At 35.2% G+C, this 23,770-nt stretch overlaps 2 protein-coding genes and 2 long non-coding RNA genes across 10 annotated transcripts in view; 3 read left to right on the top strand and 1 right to left on the bottom strand.

The window, feature by feature from the left end:
• LOC105662052 (uncharacterized) overlaps window positions 1–4,736 on the bottom strand; it is an 81,821-nt gene extending 77,085 nt beyond the window's left edge. For all 5 annotated transcript variants that reach the window (XM_076534057.1, XM_076534059.1, XM_076534060.1 and 2 more), the window contains exons 1-2: window positions 3,429–4,736; window positions 3,201–3,320 (exon numbers count right to left, since the gene is read on the bottom strand). In XM_076534057.1, the coding sequence (XP_076390172.1) occupies window positions 3,201–3,320; window positions 3,429–3,569 (261 nt within the window). In that variant the 5' untranslated portion in view covers window positions 3,570–4,736. The remainder of the gene's footprint in view (window positions 1–3,200; window positions 3,321–3,428) is intronic.
• Window positions 1–15,491, top strand: part of LOC143264893 (uncharacterized) — a 30,281-nt gene extending 14,790 nt beyond the window's left edge. Inside the window, exons 1-3 of one of the 2 annotated variants that reach the window (XR_013038874.1) lie at window positions 13,630–14,238; window positions 14,307–14,742; window positions 15,335–15,491. Coding sequence is in view for 1 of the 2 variants with exons in the window: in XM_076534053.1 (XP_076390168.1) it covers window positions 14,481–14,742; window positions 15,335–15,461 (389 nt within the window). In the remaining variant the exon portion in view is untranslated. Of the gene's footprint in view, window positions 1–13,629; window positions 14,239–14,306; window positions 14,743–15,334 lie in introns of those variants that run through there. The other variant, XM_076534053.1, reaches the window with a different exon arrangement.
• A 438-nt stretch (window positions 15,492–15,929) lies between these two features.
• Window positions 15,930–18,316, top strand: LOC143264899 (uncharacterized). Its single transcript, XR_013038881.1, has 4 exons — window positions 15,930–16,185; window positions 16,256–16,401; window positions 16,938–17,914; window positions 18,015–18,316. It is a non-coding gene; the product is annotated as an uncharacterized LOC143264899 (long non-coding RNA).
• Window positions 18,317–20,056: 1,740 nt separating this feature from the next.
• On the top strand, window positions 20,057–22,700 carry LOC143264874 (uncharacterized). 2 transcript variants are annotated; one of them, XR_013038841.1, is made up of 4 exons: window positions 20,057–21,097; window positions 21,199–21,532; window positions 21,894–22,026; window positions 22,086–22,700. It is a non-coding gene; the product is annotated as an uncharacterized LOC143264874 (long non-coding RNA). The 2 variants fall into 2 exon arrangements; XR_013038840.1 differs by having other exon boundaries at window positions 21,199–22,026.
• Window positions 22,701–23,770: the final 1,070 nt, after the last annotated feature.

Here is a 23,770-nt window from a genome sequence, read left to right as displayed (position 1 = left end):
GCGATCTATACAGCAAGATGAGTTCACGTTGACGTTGGTGTATTATTCCCATTGTTTGGTACAGTCTTCGTATCGTTTTAAAAGTGCATCAATTTGATTTGTTAGAAAATTTGTTGCGCAGGATCTGCTATTATTTTACGGATACTTTCACCCTTGCGCAGTCCTAAACCGTAAGAGATACACATGTGCAGTAAATTTTTGCAAAGAAAGTTAACAAAGAACAAATGGATGAAGCACCCTCAATCATGATGTAATTAGTTTGTACTTGTCCCTGAAAGAGTGTCCCTGATTTTTTTTTTTCTATCCATGTTCGCCGGTTTTTTCCTAGGTGGGTGATCCGATCGGAACAAAGCCTTTCGCATCTTGTAGAGTCTGACTCCCCATTGGTACCATTACCAAAAATTTTTTCATTTTTTAGTTGCAAAGGATTATTGTTGCAAAAAAAATTGAAAAACGAATATCCATGTCGTCTTTTACTTAATTATGCTCATGGCATTTACGCGGACAAAAAAAAGCCCAGAAGAACTGTCTCACAGTATCCCATACAATTCTCCCCATTCCACTAAAAAGCGTGAAATAAAATAATTTTCAGAAAAAAAATACACCGACTTCGAAATGCACTAAAAAGTATAAAACAATTTCTATTTCCTAATGAAGTAATTTCTATTTCATTCAATCATACAATTACGTAACAGATATGAATGAAACCTATTTACTCGTTAGGTAGTATATTGAATACATTTCAACCTTTTCGGAGGCGACGCAAAATTAAAAGATTATTTTGAATATGTTATTTAATTTTGCGCCGCCTCCGAAAAGGTTGAAATGTATTTAATGTAATACCTAACGAGTAAATAGGTTTCATTCACATCTGTTACGTAATTGTATGATTGAATGAAATAGAAATTACTTCATTAGGAAATAGAAATTATTTTATACTTTTTAGTGCATTTCGAAGTCGGTGTATTTTTTCTCTGAAAATTATTTTATTCATTGCAAAGTGTTGTTATTGCAGTAAAACGGCAACCTTTTCCTTTTTCTATGTATGTTCGCCGATTACGCCTAGCTGGATGGATCAGTCGGAATGAAACCTTTTACATCTGGTGGGCTCTGACTCCGCATTGGTACCATTATCAAAAAATTTTTAATTTTTTAATTGCAAAGTGTTGTTATTGCAAAACAACCGGCAACTTTTGAAATAAACTTTTCTCGATTTTAGTGCGCTTTTAATATCTTATCACGGATATGATTCTGAATAATTTTGTTCATATACAAATTTCGCGGAAAGCTTTACTTTTCGAGATATTAGCGAAAAATTATTATTAACTTTTGAAATCAACTTCGAACGATTTTAATGTCCTTCGAATATGTTGTTAGGGGCGTGGATCTGGACAACTTTTTCCTCTTACATAATTGACGGAAAGCTTTTGTTTTCGAGATATTAGCGACAATTGTTGTTAACTTTTGAAACCAACTTCGAACGATTTTAATGTCCTTCTAATACGTTATTAGTGGCATGATTCTGAACAAGTTTTTCCTTATGCATAATTGACGGAAAGCTTTAGTTTTCAAGATATTAGAGAAAAAAGAAATTGGCAAACGAATATCCATGTTGTCTTTTACTTAATTATGCTCATGGCATTTACGCAGACAAAAATAAAATAATTTTTAGAAAAAAAATACACCGACTTCGAAATGCACTAAAAAGTATAAAATAAAAATACTTCAGTAAACGTTTAATTTTGCGCCGCCTCCGAAAAGGTTGAAATGTATTTAATATACTACCTAACGAATAAATAGGTTTCATTCATATCTGTTACGTAATTGTATGATTGAATGAAATACAAATTACTTCATTAGGAAATAGAAATTATTTTATACTTTTTAGTGCATTTCGAAGTCGGCGTATTTTTTTTCTTAAAATTATTTTATTTCACGCTTTTTATCGGCCGACAAGACGTGTTTGTAGAAACAGTAGAAAATCGGCGACTGCATGTTGACTCATACACCACCAGAGACACGGAGGCATACGTAGAATTCAATATATTAGTAACAATAGCTTTTCGCTAATAACTCGAAAACTAAAGCTTCCCCTTAATTGTGGATAAGGAAAAAGTTGTTCAGAATCGTGTCCCTGATAACATACTAAAAGGACATGAAAATCGTCCAAAGTTGATTTCAAAACTTTTCAACAATTTTTCGCTAATATCTCGAAAACTAAACCTTTCCGCGAAATTTGTATATGAACAAAATTGTTCAGAATCATGTCCGTGATAAGATATTAAAAGCGCACTAAAATCGAGAAAACTTTATTTCAAAAGTTGCCGGTTTTTTTGCAATAACAATACTTTGCAATTAAAAATAGAAAAATTTTTTGATAATGGTACCAATGGGGAGTCAGAACCAAACAGATGCAAAAGGTTTCGTTCCGATTGGTCCATCCAACTAGGCGTAATCGGCGGGCACACATAGAAAAAAAAAAAAAAATATACTGATCGAATTGAGTAACCTCCTCCTTTTTCGAAGTCGGTTAAAAAATGAATAGACTTTTTAACACCAAATCATTCACTTCGCGGTACAAACATTCTTCTATACTTGAATAAATCTTTGTTTCGACCGAGTTAGAAAAACATCGATTTTGAAATACATTGAATGCCTAATAATTATGATATAATTAGGATGCAGTATAACCTTGCAATATCAAATAAACCAGCTACATGCAAATTCAACATAATTATGAATGATTCTGTTTCAACTAATGTGGTTATGTTCACGATCAGTAATAGATATAACAGAATAATGTTGTAAACAGGATGTTGCTCTTCGTTAATTAAGAATTCGATATCAATTGGAAATTTGTTCGGACGTGACACATTTAAGGACAGTATTTTATCCAAGATAATAGGTGAAATATGTTATAGCATTATTATACACAATCCTGGATAAAAGAATGCTGTAAAACATTTTAATATAAGCTGAAATAATATGAAAGTTATAAGCCCCTTGAAATTTTCGTTACCCGCAAAAAGGATTACGAGACGTTTCCCATGGAATGCGTAAATCTGCACAATTCGAAGTACCTCGATGTTATTCGTTTCCCAATCAAGTCTAATTTCATCTAGATATGTCTTTATCTGCAGTTCATAATAATATTTATTGCAATGTTTCGTAAACGCGGAATCGATCTATACATGACTTACATCGTTGATCTGATACCAGGTTGCGTGGTACTTTGTAAGTGCCGCTACTGCCACTTCTGCAGTTGATAAATCCCTAAGGTGCTGAAACAGATCTTTGTCCACAGCGAAGATAGTTGCAAACTGAAAAAAATATTTGGATTGTTCAGTATTGGTCGCAAAATAACGAGACATTAGAAAGCTTTCATAACTGTTTCAACTAGTACGTAAAACAAACTTTGTAACCCGTACTTGGGAAATTACAGATGACCAAGTAATGAGGCTGATGATGCTATTGTGTAAGAGCCGAAATTTCTTGTTACAGTACGGCCAAAGACCAATCACCGACAGAAAGAACATACACCAGTTGTAATAACTATTCATTTCTGCCATCTCGTGTAGCAGCTCAAAAACTACTGACCTCGCAGTTACCTAGCCACCCTCCATTTCACCTCACCCTTTGCAAATGTTACCTCTTCGAAAGATTTTTAAGCGACATATGAAAAAAATTCTTTCGATGCAACATAGTGATTGACATGTTACACGACTGTGGAATTACTTATTCATATGAAGATAGGGTGCATGGTAACTGTAGCGTGGTGGTATAATAGTGTCATGAAAATAATAGGGTAACAAAAGAAGTAAGAGAAGAAAGTTTTTTGAGCCAAGTTAAATTTTTATATTTTCATTCAGATGCAGACAAATGTTTTAAGCGAAAAGTTAGGATGACTGGTCAAGATGATGTAAGTGCTCGAATTTATATTATGTTACAATTATACTACCAACGGTTAATATAGTGAGATTCTGTTATAAGAAATTGAAGCAAAGAGGAAAAGCAGCTGACTTAGTTAATAAGTTTCGTTAATTTTTAGTAAGTTTACATTGAACTTTGTAATATTAAGATTGCAAATGGAACCTAATGGCGGACCGCAAAATAAAAGAACAGTAGATTCATATCAGTATTTTGAGTAGGTTGCATAGTAAACCGTTTCATAAAGTTTTTTGTTTTATCAAGTAATCAAAAGATTGACTGTAAAGATAATAGAAGTGAAGTAGTAGTAAAGCAGGATACCGATGTCTTTAAAAGCTAGAAAGTGAGAATTCGATATAGAATATTGTTTTTCGGGGTCGTAATATATATATTAAGCATACTACTGTAAAACCTTCGATTGATACAACAGAGACATTTAGGACGCTGAACGTAAAACCTCTGTTACTATTCAATATGAACAGGTACAATAATTTCTGCGTTCGTATAGACGTTTCATACCAGTTGGTATTATACCTGTAATTATAGACCACGATACATTGCGCACTAAGAAAACCTGCACGATTTGAAAAGTGTCAGCTATAAACTAAAACAGATATTAATATTGTCGAGTATTGGTTGAAAAATGTCAATATATTCGGAAAACTAATAATCACAACCTGGAAAATTATAGATATACAAATAATGAAGCCAATGATGCCCAGACAATTTCAGTAATTTTAGAATTACTTATTCATGTTAAATACGGGTGCAAGTAAATTGACCAATACCGTAGGTCTGTGTAAGGTAGATTATTAAGAGAATTATCATTGTGATTTTTTAAACATCTGCTACATTACTACGAAAACAAAAATCATTTTACATCTCGATAAGTAATTTATTTTCCTCTCCGTTAATAAAAGCTAACCAGAATCTATATTACTATAATACTAAAAGTTCGAAGCGTAATATGAGGAATGAAAAAAAGAAATAGTAATACAAACACTTATTTATTAAATTTTGCTGAGTAATCCGAAATAGTTGTATAACGAACACTGTGGCACACTTATTAAGACTGTAAATGAATAAAATTGCAGAGTAAAGAAATAAAATGAGAAATTCACATCAATATCCTCAGCATTTGGTATGATTATTCGCATCTTACTGATTTTCATTTTGTCATACAAGTAGAGTCATTCTAATGGCAGCAACACAATAAAGTAGGATACTGCTGCTTTTAAAACCTGAAAAATAAGGACTCAATACAGAATATTATTTTTTGGAAACCATCACTAGTACTGACATACCAATGCGAAATTTGTGATTGACGGAGTAATAATGGAAAAAAAGGTGAATGAGACGCTTTTGTTGCTTTTCAGTATAATCACCTGCAATAATTTCTGTGTTGCTACAGACGTTTCGTACCATTTGGTACTGTACCTGTGAATAAAGACAATGACATAATGCTATGTTAAATGAAATCTGACACGACACAAAATGTGTTAGCTCGAAAAAAGTACGCTCAAATGGTTCATTAACACTAGAACTACCAACATTAAATGCTCGTATATCGAAGAATGAAAAATAAAATGGAAAGGGAAATAAATAAATACTAATGCATCAAATAACATATAGAACAAGTTTTTAGTACAAGAAAATATGACAGACATTTCCATAAAATTACGACAATAAAATTTTGTAATATAGAAAGAGAAATCTGAAGCGTGTCATTTTGACTGGTTGGTAGTTCAAGTGTTAATGTTTTCATCCACACGTCAAGATACGGGTATATAGAAAAATGTTAACCATTTGCTCTGCACTGTTTTATAACAAGACTCACAAACCTTCGAAATAATTTGTCTGCAATTCTAACTTAGTTATTAGTGGCTGAGAGAGATTTTGGTAAGATGAGAGTCGTATTTAAATGTAAAGACGTGTATTACTATAATATGACTACTTAGCGGTCAAAACGTTAGAAGTTAGCAGGAAAAGCTTGGTACACATAACACTGCAAGACATTTACGTTGTTAGAGAGATGCTGCTAGCACTATCAATTACGTATTCGATTAAAAGGTTTAACCAAAATATGTACCCAAATGTAGCGAGCAATGTCATGACTGACAATACAGTCTCCCTGATATCTGATAATTGAAGTATTGTCACAGAAAGCTTGAACAAATAAAGCAATTTGAAAATCCTATTGCGCTTGTTTTTACGGAAGAAAATAATGTCTACGCCAATCGATAGAAAACTGTGCAGTATAAATTACTCACGCAAAACAAATTAGTGCTGGCGATAATAACGCCCAGCAAGGTAAGGATACTGTATGGAGTTTCGGACTTTTCCCTTCCACCATGTAAATCCCTTCAAAGACAAGCGTATTAATTACGCAGAATATTGTAGTGAACATATGAAATGATGTAGATCTTAAGAGTGTTGTAGACCGCCACCTATAAGTAAGTACTCACTGAAGTGCCCTTTCATGAATCAATACACCAGTAACTAGGTAAGTGATAGTTTGGTTATTTGTACAACATCGTGGATGATATGATGCTACGGATTACGCAAGGACGGCTTTTTCGAAATAATAACTGAAAATGATAGTAAATAGTGTTATACAAGTGTGGTATAGATAGTACGAGGTAATGAGAATGTAAGATCACTTGGCATAACCATACAGATTCTTATTTTCAAAGTTCATATTATTCAAATAAATCTAACATTAAATAGTGTTGAACATATGATTTAAACTTTTAATATGTACCACGTAACCTGGTATGAGATCAACTACGTAAGTCACATATAGACATTGAATTTACGTTCACAAATTCTTATAAATATTATTGTAACATGCAGGTAAAGGCACTTCTATATCAAGTCAGACTTGATTGGAAGATGAATAATGTCGAAGTACTTCGAGTTATGCAGATCTACGCATTTTATGGAAAACGATTATACGGTATTAGACGGTAATATTTTTTGCGGGTAAACAAAATTTTGACAGCTTTCTAATTTCGATATTATTTCAACTTATATATAAAATATTTTACAGCATTCTTTTATCCAGGATTGAGTATAGTAATACTATACCACATTTCACCTATCATTTTGGATGTAATATTACCCTCAAATGAATCTCGCCCAATGAAGTTTCCAATTGATCTTGAGTTCGGGATTGGAAAAGAGCAACATCCCATTCTCAACATTAGCCTATTTTGTCTAGTGGTGATCGTGGATGTAGCCGTACTGGTTGGGACAGAATCATTCATGATTATGATCTGCTTGCATACAGCTGGTTTATTTGATGTTGCAAGGTTGGGCTCAAATATATTGCGTTTATCATCCATAAAATGCATGTATTCATAAATCGATTGAAACAATGATTTTTTTATATATATGAGAATATTTGCAGCGAGAAATTAATGATTTGGCGGTAAATACTGTATTCAGTTTTAATATTCGCGTCCTTTAATCTTCAATGAATTAAACTATGAAGTTTAAACCACTCTAAATACTGTATAGCTATTTACTTTCTTTATGATACTCTCGGCTGCACTTTTAATCAGTACAGTATAAAGCCTCAATCACGTATTTCACCGATAAACAGGACAAGTAGTTCTGTAATGCACATATTTATGCAAATTTCCAACATTTATATTGGAACTTTGGACTTTGTTAGATTTGGACCTTGTTGTGGAAATAGTATACGTTTTCCTGTACCGATTATTTCTTCTCTTGATTATCCCTTTACTAAAACCTTAAATAATGCGTACAGGATTATTTAATGTAACGAATAGTGTGAGGTACATTGACTGCTTTGAAAATAAGAATGTGTATGGCTATATCAATTAACTTATACATATAATTGTTATTCTCTACTACCTATACCACATTTTTTAGAATGTCCTCATCTTTCATTTTTAACCGACTTCGAAAAAGGAGGAGGTTACTCAATTCGATCAGTCTATATTTTTTTTCTTTTTTTTTTCCCCCTATGTATGTTCGCCGATTACGCCTAGCTGGATGGATCAATCGGAATGAAACCTTTTGCATCTGGTGGGTTCTGACTCCGCATTGGTACCATTATCAAAAAATTTTTCATTTTTTAATTGCAAAGTGTTGTTATTGCAAAACAACCGGCAACTTTTGAAATAAACTTTTCTCGATTTTAGTGCGCTTTTAATATCTTATCACGGACATGATTCTGAATAATTTTGTTCATATACAAATTTCGCGGAAAGCTTTTGTTTTCGAGATATTAGCGACAATTGTTGTTAACTTTTGAAACCAACTTCGAACGGTTTTAATGTCCTTCTAATACGTTATTAGTGGCATGATTCTGAACAAGTTTTTCCTTATGCGTAATTGACGGAAAGCTTTAGTTTTCAAGATATTAGCGAAAAAAAAAATTGGAAAACGAATATCCATGTTGTCTTTTACTTAATTATGCTCATGGCATTTACGCAGACAAAAAAAAGCCCGGAAGAACTGTCTCACAGTATCCTATACAATTCTCCCCATTCCACTAAAAAGCGTTAAATAAAATAATTTTCAGAATAAAAATACACCGACTTCGAAATGCACTAAAAAGTATAAAATAATTTCTATTTCCTAATGAAGTAATTTCTATTTCATTCAATCATACAATTACGTAACAGATATGAATGAAACTTATTTACTCGTTAGGTAGTATATTAAATACATTTCAACCTTTTCGGAGGCGGCGCATAATTAAAAATACCTCAGTAAACGTTGCTGCCAATAACCAGTTGATTGTGGTATGACGTATTGGAAATTAATAAAACCTGAGAAGGAATACGAACTATTATAGATATATCTGATAATATACGTAAATGTAACGACTGCATCTTCATTTCGCAACGTTTCTGACATAAATGAAATTGAATTCACTTCGTTCGCATGTGGAAGCCATGGATCTAAGAACCGATAAACGGAGCCCACGACGCGGGAATTACCAAATTTGCGGCAGATGGGCTCTATCTTTATAGTATATGCGGCGATCGAGTCTTTCCGTCGCATACTCTATGAATCTAGCCCTTTGCGGACTACCGCCGCATATATGCGTTCTGCGTAAGTCATCAAATTGGTGGAATAACTCATATATGCGTTTGGCGTAAACAGTTGATAGAGCCGAGAAACGCGTACATGTGTGCATGCACGTAAATCTGTGCATGTACATATAATATGTCCAGAATTTGACTTGGAATGCTATGAACGAAAACCGCGTTTAAGCAGAAAAATACACTGGCAATTTTTAATGACTATCGCGGCAGGAGTTCAGCCCAACGGTACGGTTCACATCGAACCGTCCCGTCCGCAAAGGGCTAGATAGACCATAGTTACATTCTCTACGCACTAACACCTACTTCGCGGCGTGCTGTCGAGTTATATGTATAGAAAAAAAATAGCTATCGAATCTTTGCCTATGTTCGGCTGTCCAAAGGTTGACATGTTCAAGAAAATCTTTTAATTTTGCGCCGCCTCCGAAAAGGTTGAAATGTATTTAATATAATATCTATCGAGTAAATATGTTTCATTCATATCTGTTACGTAATTGTATGATTGAATGAAATAGAAATTTCTATTAGGAAATAGAAATTATTTTATACTTTTTAGTGCATTTTTTTTCTGAAAATTATTTTGCAGTTATTATATCGAGAAGGCTGTTGTTTCGGAATCCGTACCAACATATCAACCACGAACCAGTAACAATAAAGAATCTTTTGATTATATAGCTACTGGTGTACTTTTTCATCGTACGGCCCTTCAGTAAGTACTTACAAATAGGTGTTGCCCTACAGTACTTTTAAAGTTTGCATTTCATGTTTTTACCACGATATTCCGCGTAATTAATACGCTTGTCTTTGAAGGAATTTACATAACGGAAACGAAAAGGGCAAAGTGCAATACACTTTCATCCTCATAATTGGTGTTATTACCGCGGGCATCAGTTTGTTTTGCGTGGGTTATTTATACAGCATAATTTTTTTATCAATTGACATAGACATAATTCTGTTTCCTAAAAAACAAGCGTAACGATATTTTCAAATCGTTTTGTTTGTTCAAGCTTTCTGTGTTTTTCCTGCTGACTACGTGTTGATCGCTAAGTAGTCATATCTTAGTAACACACGTATTTACATTTAAATGCGATATACAGTGTATCAGAATTTTTCTCATCCGTTAATAACAGAGTTACCATCGTTGACACATATATTTCGAAATTTTGTACATATTATTGTCAAACGGTGCAGAACAAATAACTAATGTTTTTCTATAAATCCGTATCTTGATATGCGACTAAAAATATTGACACCTTCAATGTCCCATTGTATTAATCATTTATTTTCAAGATGTTTTAAGACTAGTGATAGACTCAAGCGTAAGCTGCGTGTAATACACGCCAGCGTAAATATGATAATAAACCATTACAGCGTAATAAACCATTTCTTTCAACTAACACTTTTTGAGACGCACCAGGTTTCGTTCAACATAGCAATATACTGTTCTCTATATTCATAGGTACAACACGAACTGTTATGAAACGTCAATAGCCACGCAAAAATTATTGCAAATGATTATACTCAAAAGCAACGAAAGTGCCACACTCAACTTTTTTTCCATCTTGCCTCCGTCAATCGGAAGCTTCGCTATGGTATGCAAATACTAATTACTGTAGAAAAATCAATATTAGTGTAAACAGTCCTCATTTTTTAGTTTGTGAGGGCATCAGTATCCTACTTTACTGTCCTGCTATCTTTGCAATAAATCTGTCCAACTGTTTGGCACAGTGAAAGAGTGTCAGAAACGATTATCAGTGCAATATAGTGAGAACAATGATGTGAATTTGTTGTTGTTGTACTTTGTCGTGTGCAATCATTTTTTACTAGCAACCTTAACGTTATAATGTTAATTGCCATCGTCTTTTGCCTCTATTTCAGAATTGAACCTCTTTATTTTCTGTATTCTTCGTATAATTATAATATGATATAACTACATGTGCTGACATCACCTTCCCCAGTCATCCTAACACTCCAAACACTTGTTTGCGCACGGACGTGTGCTCTGCTTTCGGCGAACGTAAACCGACTGACAAAAATCGCAGAATATCCTCCCTCGTAAGCTTGTATCGCAAAAAAATATAAAAATTTAACTTCGGTCAAAAAATTTTCTTCTCTTGTTTCTCCGGTTACCCTGTCACTTTTATAATGACACTATTGTACCACCACGCTTGTTATAATTTTTGCCTGCCAGGCCGACGCCCGACGCATAGTGTTCGGCCGCGAACCGAAACCTATGCCGCGGCTAAGCAATTTATTGCAGGGCCCAAGCGGTCGGCGCGTAGGCCACCGTCAATAGTTTTTACTTCGGAGTACGGGTCACCGAGTACCCTATTGTCTATCAGATCCGGTCCGAACGAATCTTTCCGTAGACATGTACATACCATAAATCAGCTAACAGCTGAGTTTTTCGTTTTAAAAACAGTTTTGGGCAAACAAAAGCATAGAGTTCTTCCTAACCGTTACCTTCGGAAACGCGAGGGTATTTAGGCGATTTTTCGTACAACGAAAAACAGTCGAACGTTGAAGCTTACACGGTTCGGATCGAGAGTCGAAGAAGTCAATCGTGACTTAGAAGTTTCCGCGTAACGCGACGTAGCATAGCCAATGCAGGGTGGTTCGGAAATCATTCACGACGCCATTCGAGTGAGACCCTGCACTCCTCGAATGGGCCACGGTAGGGTGGTTAAGTCACACACTGTATACTGTTCGTGCGAGTCCTACACCCTCGAACGGGCCACGGCAGGGTGGTTAACGTACATACACTGTACACTGTTCGGGCGAGCCCTACACCCTCGAACAGGCCACGGTAGGGTGGTTAAACGTACACATCAACATGATCCGAGTGAGTCCTACATTCTCAACTCGATCACCGTGAATAATCTCATGCAACGTGAATTATCACTCAAAACGAACAACGCTGAGCGAGACTCTGTTCTCCTCAAATCGAACGACATTGAGCGAGACCTTGTTCTCCTCAAAACGATTCACATTCAATACGCCATCAACACAACGTACACATACTCGTACACATTTTCACCGTAAAATCATTAACGAATACATAATTTTGTAAGGGGTTTTTTATGCCGCAAGGCTTTTTCCCCTAATTCGAATCACTAGAGCCAATAAACGACCATGATTTTTAAGGCTCAATTACGACTGAACAATTTTTATTTACCCTCTTCCTCAATCGAATTCATCTATTCCTTGAAACACGAAATTTCTCCATGTTGGACAGATTTCGACGATACACATAGATTTTTGAAAAGGATGTGGAGGATGTTAATATAGAAGGCCAAATGTATGGCGCAGGCATCGCTGATTAAAGGTATATAACAAATTTCTCATGCTGAATGGCAATCAAAACTTTAAACGCGATTTTCTCATAATCACTTTATTTGAACTGGACGGATACATAACTTGAAAAGATTTTAACTAATCAACTTGAAATTTTGTGGAGAGGTGCAAAATAACATAACTCAGTGCACATCGTACGGGTTTTTTTTATTAATTAACTACTTAACTTTTTATTAACAATAATGCTAAATTTTCTGTCGTTTTTCCAAATTTTTCTTCATATCTACACTAAATTAACAATTATTAACATTTTTAAATTTCCGTACGATGTTTCATAGGTTTTGGTATATAATACGAAAAAATCTTAATTGAAAGAATTCGTGCGTTCAGGAAGTGTACAGCAGAGTGGTTTGTTTGGTAGTTGAAAATAGTTGGAGGCAATTTATGTAACATCAAATTCTAATAATTTTGTCTAACGGTGAAACAACAAACGACATGTAATATTGTACAATTGTCAAAAACGTAGGAAAAGGTCACACAAAAAGGAGTTATTGTCTTCGGAAATAAATCTGAACACTTTGTGCCGTAAAAAGTAGAAAAAATTGTATATGTAATGATCATTGTTAAATTGCAATAAACCACAAATTCCGAAAACGCGCATCCCCGTTTTGATCCATATTTTACGAATACAAATTTGCACAAAAATCGAACTGCATATAAAATAAAAAGTTAAATAAAAAGTTGAATTTTTAAAAATATTATTTAGACAAACAATATGTCCCGAAATTTTTGTAATTAACTAAATTTCTTGAAAATACTCGATTTAAATGAAAAGGAACCCTCCTATACTTTCTAGTTCTCGAGATATTTAAAAAAATGTTCATTCAACCTCCGCCTTTGAGGACTATTTTCAACCCCTTAACATGAATGTCAGCAGATACAAAAAAATACGTGTCAAATAATATTTGAAAAGCTACCAAGTATGTAAATTTTATTCAAATCCGTACGTAATACCTTAGTGTTGTTCCTTGTATGTAGACTAATACATTACTACTGATGCTTTACTGCTTCTGAACACGCGCTCCCTCTTCCTCAAAAGCAAATCTACTGGTGACTATTAGTAAAAATCTTCCCTCGTAGACTCACATTTCGTAGAAGTATAGAAGACTAATATTATTCGGCGGATGAAAACCGACTGAGTACAACCTGAACAGTATCCTCCCTCGTAACCTCGTATTGCATAAAAATATAGATATCTAACTTTGATTAGAAAATTTTCTTCTCTCACCGTTTCTTTTACCCCATCATTTTCTTAATAATACTACTGTAACATTAAGCAGCAGCTGCCGATCGCGATACTCGCACCCTATCTTCATATGAATAAGTAATTCCACAGTCGTGTAACATGTCAATCACTATGTTGCATCGAAAGAATTTTTCTGATATTTCGCTAGAAAATCTTCCGAAGAGGTAATATTTGAGAAGGGTGAGGTGAAATGGAGGGTAGATAGATGACTCGGAGATCAGTAGTGTTTGAGCCACTGCACGCGATGTTGGAAATGAATGGAAATTACAAATGGTGCATGTTCTTTTTGAGAGTCATAGGACTTTGGCCGTACTCAAACAAAAAATTTCGACTCCTGCAAAATGGCATCATAAGCATCATTACTTGGGCATCCGTAATTTTACAGGTTTGGATTAGTAGACTTAGTATAGGTATTAATTATAAATTTATAAAACTAAATGATACGTTGTCAAACTTTTCTGAATATCTTGACATTTTTCGACCAACACTTGAGAATATTAATATCTTTTTAAGTTCGTAGCTGTCTTCAGTTTGGAGGCAAGTCTGTTTCGTCTGTTAAGGATAATATCACTTATATCAGGGGCAATCACCGCACTTACAAAATATCACATAACATGGTATATGATGGATGACGTAAGTCGGGTATAGGAATTGGATTCACGTTTACATACCATTTAATTTACATCTCATTTAAAATGAAGGTGAAAGCGTTTCTAGATCGGATCAGGCGTGACTGGGAGACGAATAATGACGAGACACTTCAAATCATGCAGAACCACGCCTTGCACGGAAAACGTCTAACAATAATTTTTGCGGGTGAGGAAAATCTTGAATAGTTTGAACTTCCGAAAGTGAACACACAGTACTTTTTACAGCCTTTGCTTACCCTTCAGTGTGTCTGGTGATACTATACCACACTTTTCCTATTATTTTGGATAAAATTTTACCACTGAATGAGTCTCGTTCAGTAAAGTTTTTAATAACTATAGAATTTTTTATCAACAAAGAGCAACACCGAATTATCAGCACTGGTTTACTACATTTTTTGTGGATAACTAACATAACTGTATTAGTTGGGACAGAATCGCTTATGATCATGATCAGCTCGCATATCGCTGGATTATTTGAAGTTGCTAGGTAAGTTCGTATCTCGAATAAATAATACGGTTTTATTCATAAAATTCGCGTCCCGTCTACATTCAATGAAACATAGATCTTGGAAAATATTAAAGAACATCTCAAATGTCAGATTAATGATTTTACTGTCTGAGTCATTCGTTTTTAATGATATTTGGCTTCATTAATCCTCAAAAGAATTAGATCTAGTTTTCCAAACCTTTTTAAAAATTGTGTATTATTAATAAAATAGAAAAGTCCAATTGTGCACCGTGAACGTATATAGAATAAAATACTTTACAAACTATCGAATATTTCCAAAGCAGTTTCTGGACGATACTTAACTTTCAGAAAAGAAAAGTGGAGTAGAATCCATACACAATTTTTTGAAAGAGATGGTACAGTTTGTTTCCTTATCAGGTACATTTTTTTTATTTACTCATTTTCGTAAGCGTTAGTGTTTTTTGAACATTTCCTCATGCAACTAATAAAACGAGTCAGCTGGATTGTCCTGATTCGGACTCTGTATGCTTAAATAAATTAGTCCTACATTCTCATCATTCTGTACCATCCATTCCGCCTTTCTGACAGTGCTCTTATCTATCATTCTTAGTTTTTTCATCGAGAAAGCCGTTCTTGCAGATTCATCTGTATCATATCTTCCGCGAAATTGCAAAAATACTGAAAGCATCAATTACATAATTACCGGTACTACAATACATCGAATGGCACTTCAGTAAGTATTTTCTTTATATGTATGTATTGACCAATTTCGGACCACGATAATTTTAAATAGACACGTAGAGTATATCAGATCAATAATTATATTTGTAAATGGAAAAATTAAACGGTGAAGGAAACTATAGAAGTATTCGGTGCTTACAAGACGGGCGCACGGTTAGAAATAACTAAAGAAGAACTGCTACGACAATACATGTGTCTATACCTGGGGTACTCGCAGACCCTAGACCCTAATTAAACAATGACTTCGAAGGATGTGGGGTTTAGTTACGTTTTATTGTGTTCGAGCGAATTACTCTCTACATTCAACTTCTTAAATACAAAATATGTGTATTTGAAAGAAAAATTGTTAGTTGTCATTACTTATGCAATACTTTTAGTATATTTTTTCCGCATATGTATTTTATGATTTGGTACTAACTACATGAGATAATCTTATTATATATACAAATAAACAATTAATTATGTATTGCATTAATAAATTGTGACTGCAATCAATGTAAAATTGTAACAGTGTAAAGGGTGATTATGCATAAGGCGTAGGAAAACCCCGCGGTGACCTCTGGCCAAAAATACGCATTTTTCATATTCATCGTAATATTTTACTTAACTGATTAATTATATTTTTGAAGATTTGTACGTGATTTAAGCAACCACTGCAATATATCATACGCTCCCGCCACTATATTTGGCGTCATTGCCTTAAGCTCCGATCTTTTCTGCGTGAGTGATTCATTCTTTCTTTTTCAAAGATATCCTGAATAAGAACTTACAAAATGTTCTGTTTCTAAAGCTGTCTCAAACGGTATTTCAACCAGCAGAGAATAGAGAGACAATCTTATCCGTGTGTCTAATCAATTCTGCATTAGGATACATGTTTTTGGTGAACTTTACATTTCAACACATGATCAGCAGCTCTGAAAGTATCCGACTAACAACGTAAATATATTCGAATATTATTTACACAAAATCTTTCTACCTAGTTTTTAATATGTTGATCGTCACTTACTCATATGCTCATTATGAACGGCTTTATGTTTGCATTGGTTAAAATATGTAATGCCGACAGGGGAATTAGCGACATATATTTCATCGGAAATACGGTACATATTTTTTATGTAATTTCAACTAACGTGACATGAATTTACAAAGTTTGAGAACATTCAAATATTTGTAACATTACAATTCCTTTGTAGTTCTTTAAATTTTGTTTTCATTGAATTTTCCCGTTATTATCGGAGTTTTTTATTTTCGTTGTTGATATTGTTGTTATATTCGTGTAAGTCATTCCATTTACTTGCACTGTTTAAGAGATCGTGTCATCATGTATTACGCCATGTTAGAGTGGCACACTCTTTAACTGTCCGTCTCGAGATCTGACTTAAAATGATCATGTACTATAAAAGGAATTTCATTTAACTGATACTTTTCAAATCGTACCTGTTTTCTCAATGTATCGTTGTCTATAATTGCAGGTACAACACCAACTGGTACGAAACGTCTACACGAACGCAGAAATTGTTACAGCTGATCATATTAAATGGCAACAAAGATTTGTCATTCACGTTTCTAAGAGTCTATGCACCATCGATCGAAGGCTTCGCAGTGGTATGCTTAATACATATTATAACTCCGCGAAACAATATTTCATGTCCAATCTTCATTTTTCAGCTTTTAAAGGCATCGGTATCCTACTTTACTGTTCTACTATCTTTACAGTAAACCGTCTGATTACTTGATAAAACAAATATATGAATCAGTTGTTATTCTAGTTTGCGGTGCGTCATTATTTTTCATTTGCGACCTTTTTGTTTATTATATACCTACTAAAATTTAATTAACGAATATTATTTACCAAGTCAACTGCGTTCCTCCTTTGCTACCACTGCTTTCAACTGAACCTCATTACCTTAACTATTCGTAGAATAATTGTCATATAATATAAATTCGTGCACTTACATCACCTTCTCCAGTCTTCGTGAGACATCACACAAAACACTTGTCTGGGTACGAACCTGTGCTCTGCTTTCGGAGGACGTAAACCAACTGAGGGTAATCGAAGAGTATCCTCCCACTGAAGCTCTTATTGCATGAAACTATACAAATTTAACTTTGCTCAGAAAACTTTCTTCTCCCGGCTTTTCTTTTACCCACAATCGTGCAACCTGTCAATCACTGTGTTGCATCCAAAGAATTTTTGTCATATTTTACTGAAAAGTCCTTCGAAGAGGTAATATTTGCGGAAGAATGATATGTAATGGAGGGTGCATTGATGTCTTGGAGATCAGAAGCATTTGAACCACCGAACGCGAAGGCAGAAATAAATAGCTATTACAAGTGGTGCATGTTCTTAATGTCGATAATGGGACTTTGGCCGCACAGCACAAAAAAATTTCGGCTCTTACATAATGGCATCATCTGCTTCGTTACTTGTTCATCTGTAATTTCCCAGGTATGGGTTATCAAATTTGATTTAAGTATTATTTGGTACGTTTATGAAAATTTTCTGACATTTTTCGACCTACATTTAACAAACTTAATGTCCTTCTTAGTTTACAGTTTTTTTCACTGCAAGCAGAAATCTGTTTCAGCAACTTAGAGATATATCAATTACCCCAATAGCAGTAGTCGTGTTTACAAGATATCACACATCCTGGTATCACATCAACGACTTAAGTCACATGTAGAGATTGAATTCACGTATACGAAACATTCATATAAATGTTATTGTCAAATCCAGTTAAAGGCATATCTAGATGAAGTCAGACTTGATTGGGAGACGAATAACGTTGAGGTACTTCGAATTATGCAGATCTACGCGTTTCATGGACAACGTCTCGTAATATATTTTGCAGGTGAATAAATACTTAAAAAATTTGCAATTTCAATATTATTTCAACTTATATAAAATGTGTGTCGCGAGGTGCGTTAGGTGAAATGAATAAATATTGCTCGCAACACTGTGTTTGCAAGAGGTAAAGTGTTTAATGCGAACTATGGAGACTATGTGTGATATTACAAAATGGAGTATGAAGTATACAATGTTACGGAATCGGTATAGAATATTCGATGATGCAGAATTGGAGGCTCGACTGTTTATAATCCGTTCTGACGCCTTTCCGCAGTATATATAAACTTTTCGGAGAAGGCGTAACTCCTTACACAGTTGAGGGTGGAGTTATTTTTCTCACAGAGTCCTCCCATTTTCGGCAGGGGAAAAAGTATTATAAATTAAAGTTTGTCAACCGAAAGTGTCCTTCCGGCCCGTGTTGACCATGTGGCCTAATGAACCGTAACAGGACATGGCTGGCAGCGTTTATGGTAGGGTAGTCTATTGAGCTACGCACGTCCAAAAAACATAAAATAATTTCGCCGACTTACAGACTTTTAGTGTGAGACTCCCGCTTCCGGCGCCCCTAGAAGAGGGGCAGTTTCCACGGCCTACTCACTAAAACTGTCTCCCGCCCCCGCTACGCGGGGGTTGGCGGCAACCCGCCAGGCTTCCTTACCGGATGAGGCATAGTGTACCTGGACTAGGCCATCGCTCGCAGTTGTGGAAGAAAGACTACCCCCCTCCCCCTCGCCCCCCACCCCTCGCGTATGTGTTCCATGTGTGGGGAATGGATGCTCTCAACCAAAGGGTTTTGGTCCTAGGGGCTGCGTCAAGATCTAGGGGAGGCTCCCGGGCAAAATGCGCTGACCTCCAGCTGACCTTGTAACGCCCCCTCGGCACCGCCTCCCGGTGGGCTCGAACATACAGCAACAAACCGTGACCTCTCCCCACCATTTCCCACCTAAGTGTAATTTCTAGTTTTAATTCCCCCGCGTGTGCCTATTTCACCCCAGTCTTCTTCCACAATGCTACATGAGCCCATTGCTCTCGGTAAAAATTTCTCCTTCCTGTCTCCTGTCGATTCCACTCGGTCCACGTTGTCGCCCCCTAATGGTGCCATGACCAGGCTGACGACTGGGTTCCTTGCTGAATCAACCGTTGATCGAAAGGGTGCTCAATTCGATTTGACCTCTCTCCCTCCTCTCCCCCGCTCCGTCGGTCCCCGTTTCGTGCCCCCTAATGGTGCTATGACCAGGCTGACACCGGTTTCCTCCTTTGCAAGTTTGAGTCGTTCGATCGATCGTGTCTTGTTTTCTCCTTCTTCTCTTCCGCCGATCCCACTCGGTCCCCATTGTCGCCCCCTAATGGTGCCATGACCAGACTGACGACTGGGTCCCTAGTTGAATCAACAGTTGATCAGAAGGATGCTTTGCTCAATTGACCTCTCTCCCTCCTCTCCCCTGCTCAGTCGGTCCCCGTTTTGTGTCCCCTAATGGTGCTATGACCAGGCTGACACCGGTTTCCTCCCTTGCGGGTTTGAGTCGTTTGATCGGTCGTGTCTATTTTGTTTCGCCGCTTCTTCTACTCCTGCTCTTCCTCTTTTCCCTCTCGCTGTCCTCTTGCTTCTTCCCCTCCTCTTGTCGTTTGAAAAGCGCTCCGTGCCTCCGCCGTCTTGCTTGTTGCTGCATCCTTTCGCTTCACCCTTTAGGGCCGCTCTCCAAGTGCTTGTAGTGTTCCTTCCTTCGCCATGCTGGTTAACTGCCTACACCTAAACATCTGTAAACGGTCAATGCTAATTTCTACCAACGCTGCGAACCATGTGCCGCTACAATGTGTTACAGCATTCTTTTATCCAGGATTTTTTATAGTAACATTATACCATTTTTCACCCATTATTTTGGATATAATTGCGCCCTTAAATGAATCTCGCGCTCTCGAGTTTCCAATTCACATCGAATTCTTCATTGAAAAAGAACAACATCCTATTTTGAACATTAGTCTGGTCTATCTAGTGATAATCATACTGGTTGGAACAGAACCAATCATGATTATGTTCAGCTTGCATGTGGCTGGTTTATTTGGTATTGCAAGGTTAGCCTGAAATATACTGTCTTTATTATCCATAAAATGCGCGTACTTCTAAATCGATTGAAACAAAGATTTTTTCAAGTATGGGGGAATATTTGTAGCGACAAATAATACTTCTTTTTTCAATTACCTATTTACTAAAACTTTAAATTGTGCGTTGACATTTATTTAATGTAAATGAAAATAAAAATGTATACAGGGTATCCACGTGTAAGTATAACAGCCGATATTTCATGAACTACTGGTGACACGAAAAACTTTTTATATGAAAATTGCAGGATAAAAGGGGCTCCATGTTTTGGCTTAAATAAAACGTTTTAATGTTATTAATGTAAAAGATATGTCGTTGAAGTCTTGTTTTGTAAATGGAACTATTTTCTTCTTTGACCAAACGATAGTACTTTTCAAGACGAATTCATTAAAATTTAATATGTCTACCCGATTTTTATTAGTTTTCGAGATACAAGGATTAGGAATTTACTGATTTTCCTTGTTAGGCGTGGATACCCTGTATGGCTATATCAAGTGATCATTCTCATTAATCTGTACTATCTATACCACATTTTTTAAAATGTTCATATCTTTCATTCTCAGTTATTATTTCGAAACAGCCGTCGTTGCGGAATCCGTAGCATCACTTCATCCACGAAGCAATGCAAATAACTCTATCAGTTACATAACTACAGGTGTATTTTTTCATCGACGAGCCATTCAGTAAGTACTTATTAATAGATTGGCTTACTGCACCTATAAGGTATACACCATTTCATGTATTCGCCACGATATTTACGTAATTAATATGTTTATCCTTGAAGGAATTTACACGAAGGAAGCGAAAAATCCAAAGTGTCATACAGTATCCTCACCATGCTGGGTATGGTTGTTGTGAGCATTACTTTGTTTTGCATGAGTAATTTATGCACAGTGCATCAATTGAGATAAAGATTATTGTCTTCCCTAAAAACAAGCGTTATAAACTTTTCAAACTGATTTGTGTGTTCAAGCTTTCTCTGACAGTGCTTCAGTTATCAGATATCAAGGAGACTTTATTTTCTGCCGTGGTATTGATAGGCTCACTTGGATACCTGTTTTGGTTAAACCTTGCAGTGGAATACTGATTGATAGCGCTAGCAACATCTCACTAACGACGTAACTGTCTTGGAATATTATGTGTTCTAAACTTTTACTGCTGATTTTTAACGTGTTGATCGCTGAGCAGCCATATTATAGTAATACACGTCTTTATATTTAAATGTGGCACTTATTTTACCAAAATCTCTTTGATCCAATAATAACTAGTTAGAGTTGCAGACAAATTTATTTCGAGGATTTGTAGATATTGCTGTTTAACATTGCAGAACAAATTGTTGATATGTTTCTATAAACCCGTATCTTGATATGTAACTGAAAATATTAATGAACTATTGAAGTGTATTTTTTTTAACTAACACCCTTTTAGTCGCACCAGATTTCATTCAACATAGCAATATGTCATTGTCTTTATTCACAGGTATAGTTCCAACTGGTACGAAACGTCTGTAGCAACGCAGAAATTATTGCAGATTATTATACTGAAAAGTAACAAAAGCGTCTCATTCAGCTTTTTCTCCGTCATTAGTCCGTCAATCGCAAATTTCGCAGTGGTATGTCAGTACTATAGTCTCCTAAAAATAATATTCTCTATTGAATCCTTATTTTTCAGCTTTCAAAAGCAGCAATATCCTACTTTACTGTATTGCTGTCATTACAGTGACTCTACTTGTATGATAAAATGAAAATCAGTAAGATACGAATAATCATACCAAATGCTAAAGATGCTGATGTGAATTTCTTAGTTTATTTCTTCACTCTGCAATTTTATTCATCATTTACAGCGTTAATAAGTGTGCCACAGCGTTCGTTATACAACTATTTCGGATTACTCAACGCAATTTAATAAATAAGTGTTTGTATTACTATTTCTTATTTATATTTCCCAGATTACGCTTTAAACTTTTAGTACTATAATAATATAGATTCTAGTTAGTTTCTATGAACGGATGACAAAATAAATTATTATTTATCGAGATATAAAAAGATGTGTTACTTTTTAACTTTTTAAAATTATTTGCACGCACGTAATTTTTACACATTGTTTAGCACTATGAAATTCGTCATTCTAGAATATAAATTTTATCTATACATGGCACACCTCTATCTCTAAAAATTACTGAAATATCCAGCAAAATATGTTCTGCATCCCTAACTTTGATATTCAATTTCAACTACTTAAAGTGAATATTAACGGCCTCAAAAGAACGTGCATGCAAGGTGGTCCAGTACCTTTGTCCGCTTCCATTATCTCTGTTCTTTTCAGAAGTACAGAAAGACTTTTTATACGAGAGTTGAATAGTTCAAAGAAGCCGTAACATGCAAGTAATAATTCTTTTTCCAGACGAAGGAGATTTCGAAGATTTGAAGGTTTGAAGGAAATAGTATCATATTTCTAGTAAAGTAGCAGGTATTTAAAAAATTATAATGATAATTCTCTTCATAACTTACCATAAATAGACCGATGGTATTGGTCAATTTACATAGAACCGTCTTCGACATGAATAAATAATCTTAAAATTATTGAGCCTGATAATTAATTTGCTGCGGCAAAAAAATACTACTCCTTATTTTTTAAAGAAGTCATTTGAGAAGGTTTTGAATTTAAAAAAAAAAACAGAAAATACAGTGTAAGTAATCAAGTAATATTTTTATTAAAAAATGAATACGAATATTTCCAACAATAATATCCAAATAATATTAATAATAAAGAGTATTTTGTTTTAATTAGGAAATAATTATATCATGCAAATAATTAACAGAAAGAAATTATTTATGCTGTAGCGGCTGGCTTCGTGATTTTTAAGCGATCTTTGTGTTGAAGGCGAGGAGATCCGTGGACGAATAGTGTCGTAATTAATTATATACAAAGCACAAAAACTATTTATTTAAGAACGATATAAAATACAATCAGAATTACGTGAGAAGAATATTAGAGAACAAAATTGAATCGAAACATGCGAACACAAAAAGGAACAAACAATGACGATTAACATCGCTAGATGGAGACAAATGTTAGTGCTAATTCGTGTATCGCTCTTATATCGCTTTTATCTCCAATACTTCCCCTCGAGGCACGCATTAATTGCATTAATTCGCACGTTTCAACTGGAAATCGTTCGAAGTCCAATTCTTTCAGAACACTTCTTGTGTTTAGGCCCTGGAAGACCCTTGATCATCATATCAGCAGGCATCTCGTCCGTTGGAATATATTCTATTTTCATTTCTCGATTTTTCAAAACTTCTCGTACGAAATGATGTCTTAAATTTATATGTTTGCTTCTGGCCGTAAAAGAT

The sequence above is a fragment of the Megachile rotundata genome, chromosome 7 (assembly GCF_050947335.1).
Source record: "Megachile rotundata isolate GNS110a chromosome 7, iyMegRotu1, whole genome shotgun sequence".
Classification (NCBI taxonomy): domain Eukaryota; kingdom Metazoa; phylum Arthropoda; class Insecta; order Hymenoptera; family Megachilidae; genus Megachile; species Megachile rotundata.
The sequence above is the reverse complement of the archived record's forward strand: the minus strand, read 5'-3'. Positions and strand labels throughout refer to the sequence as shown.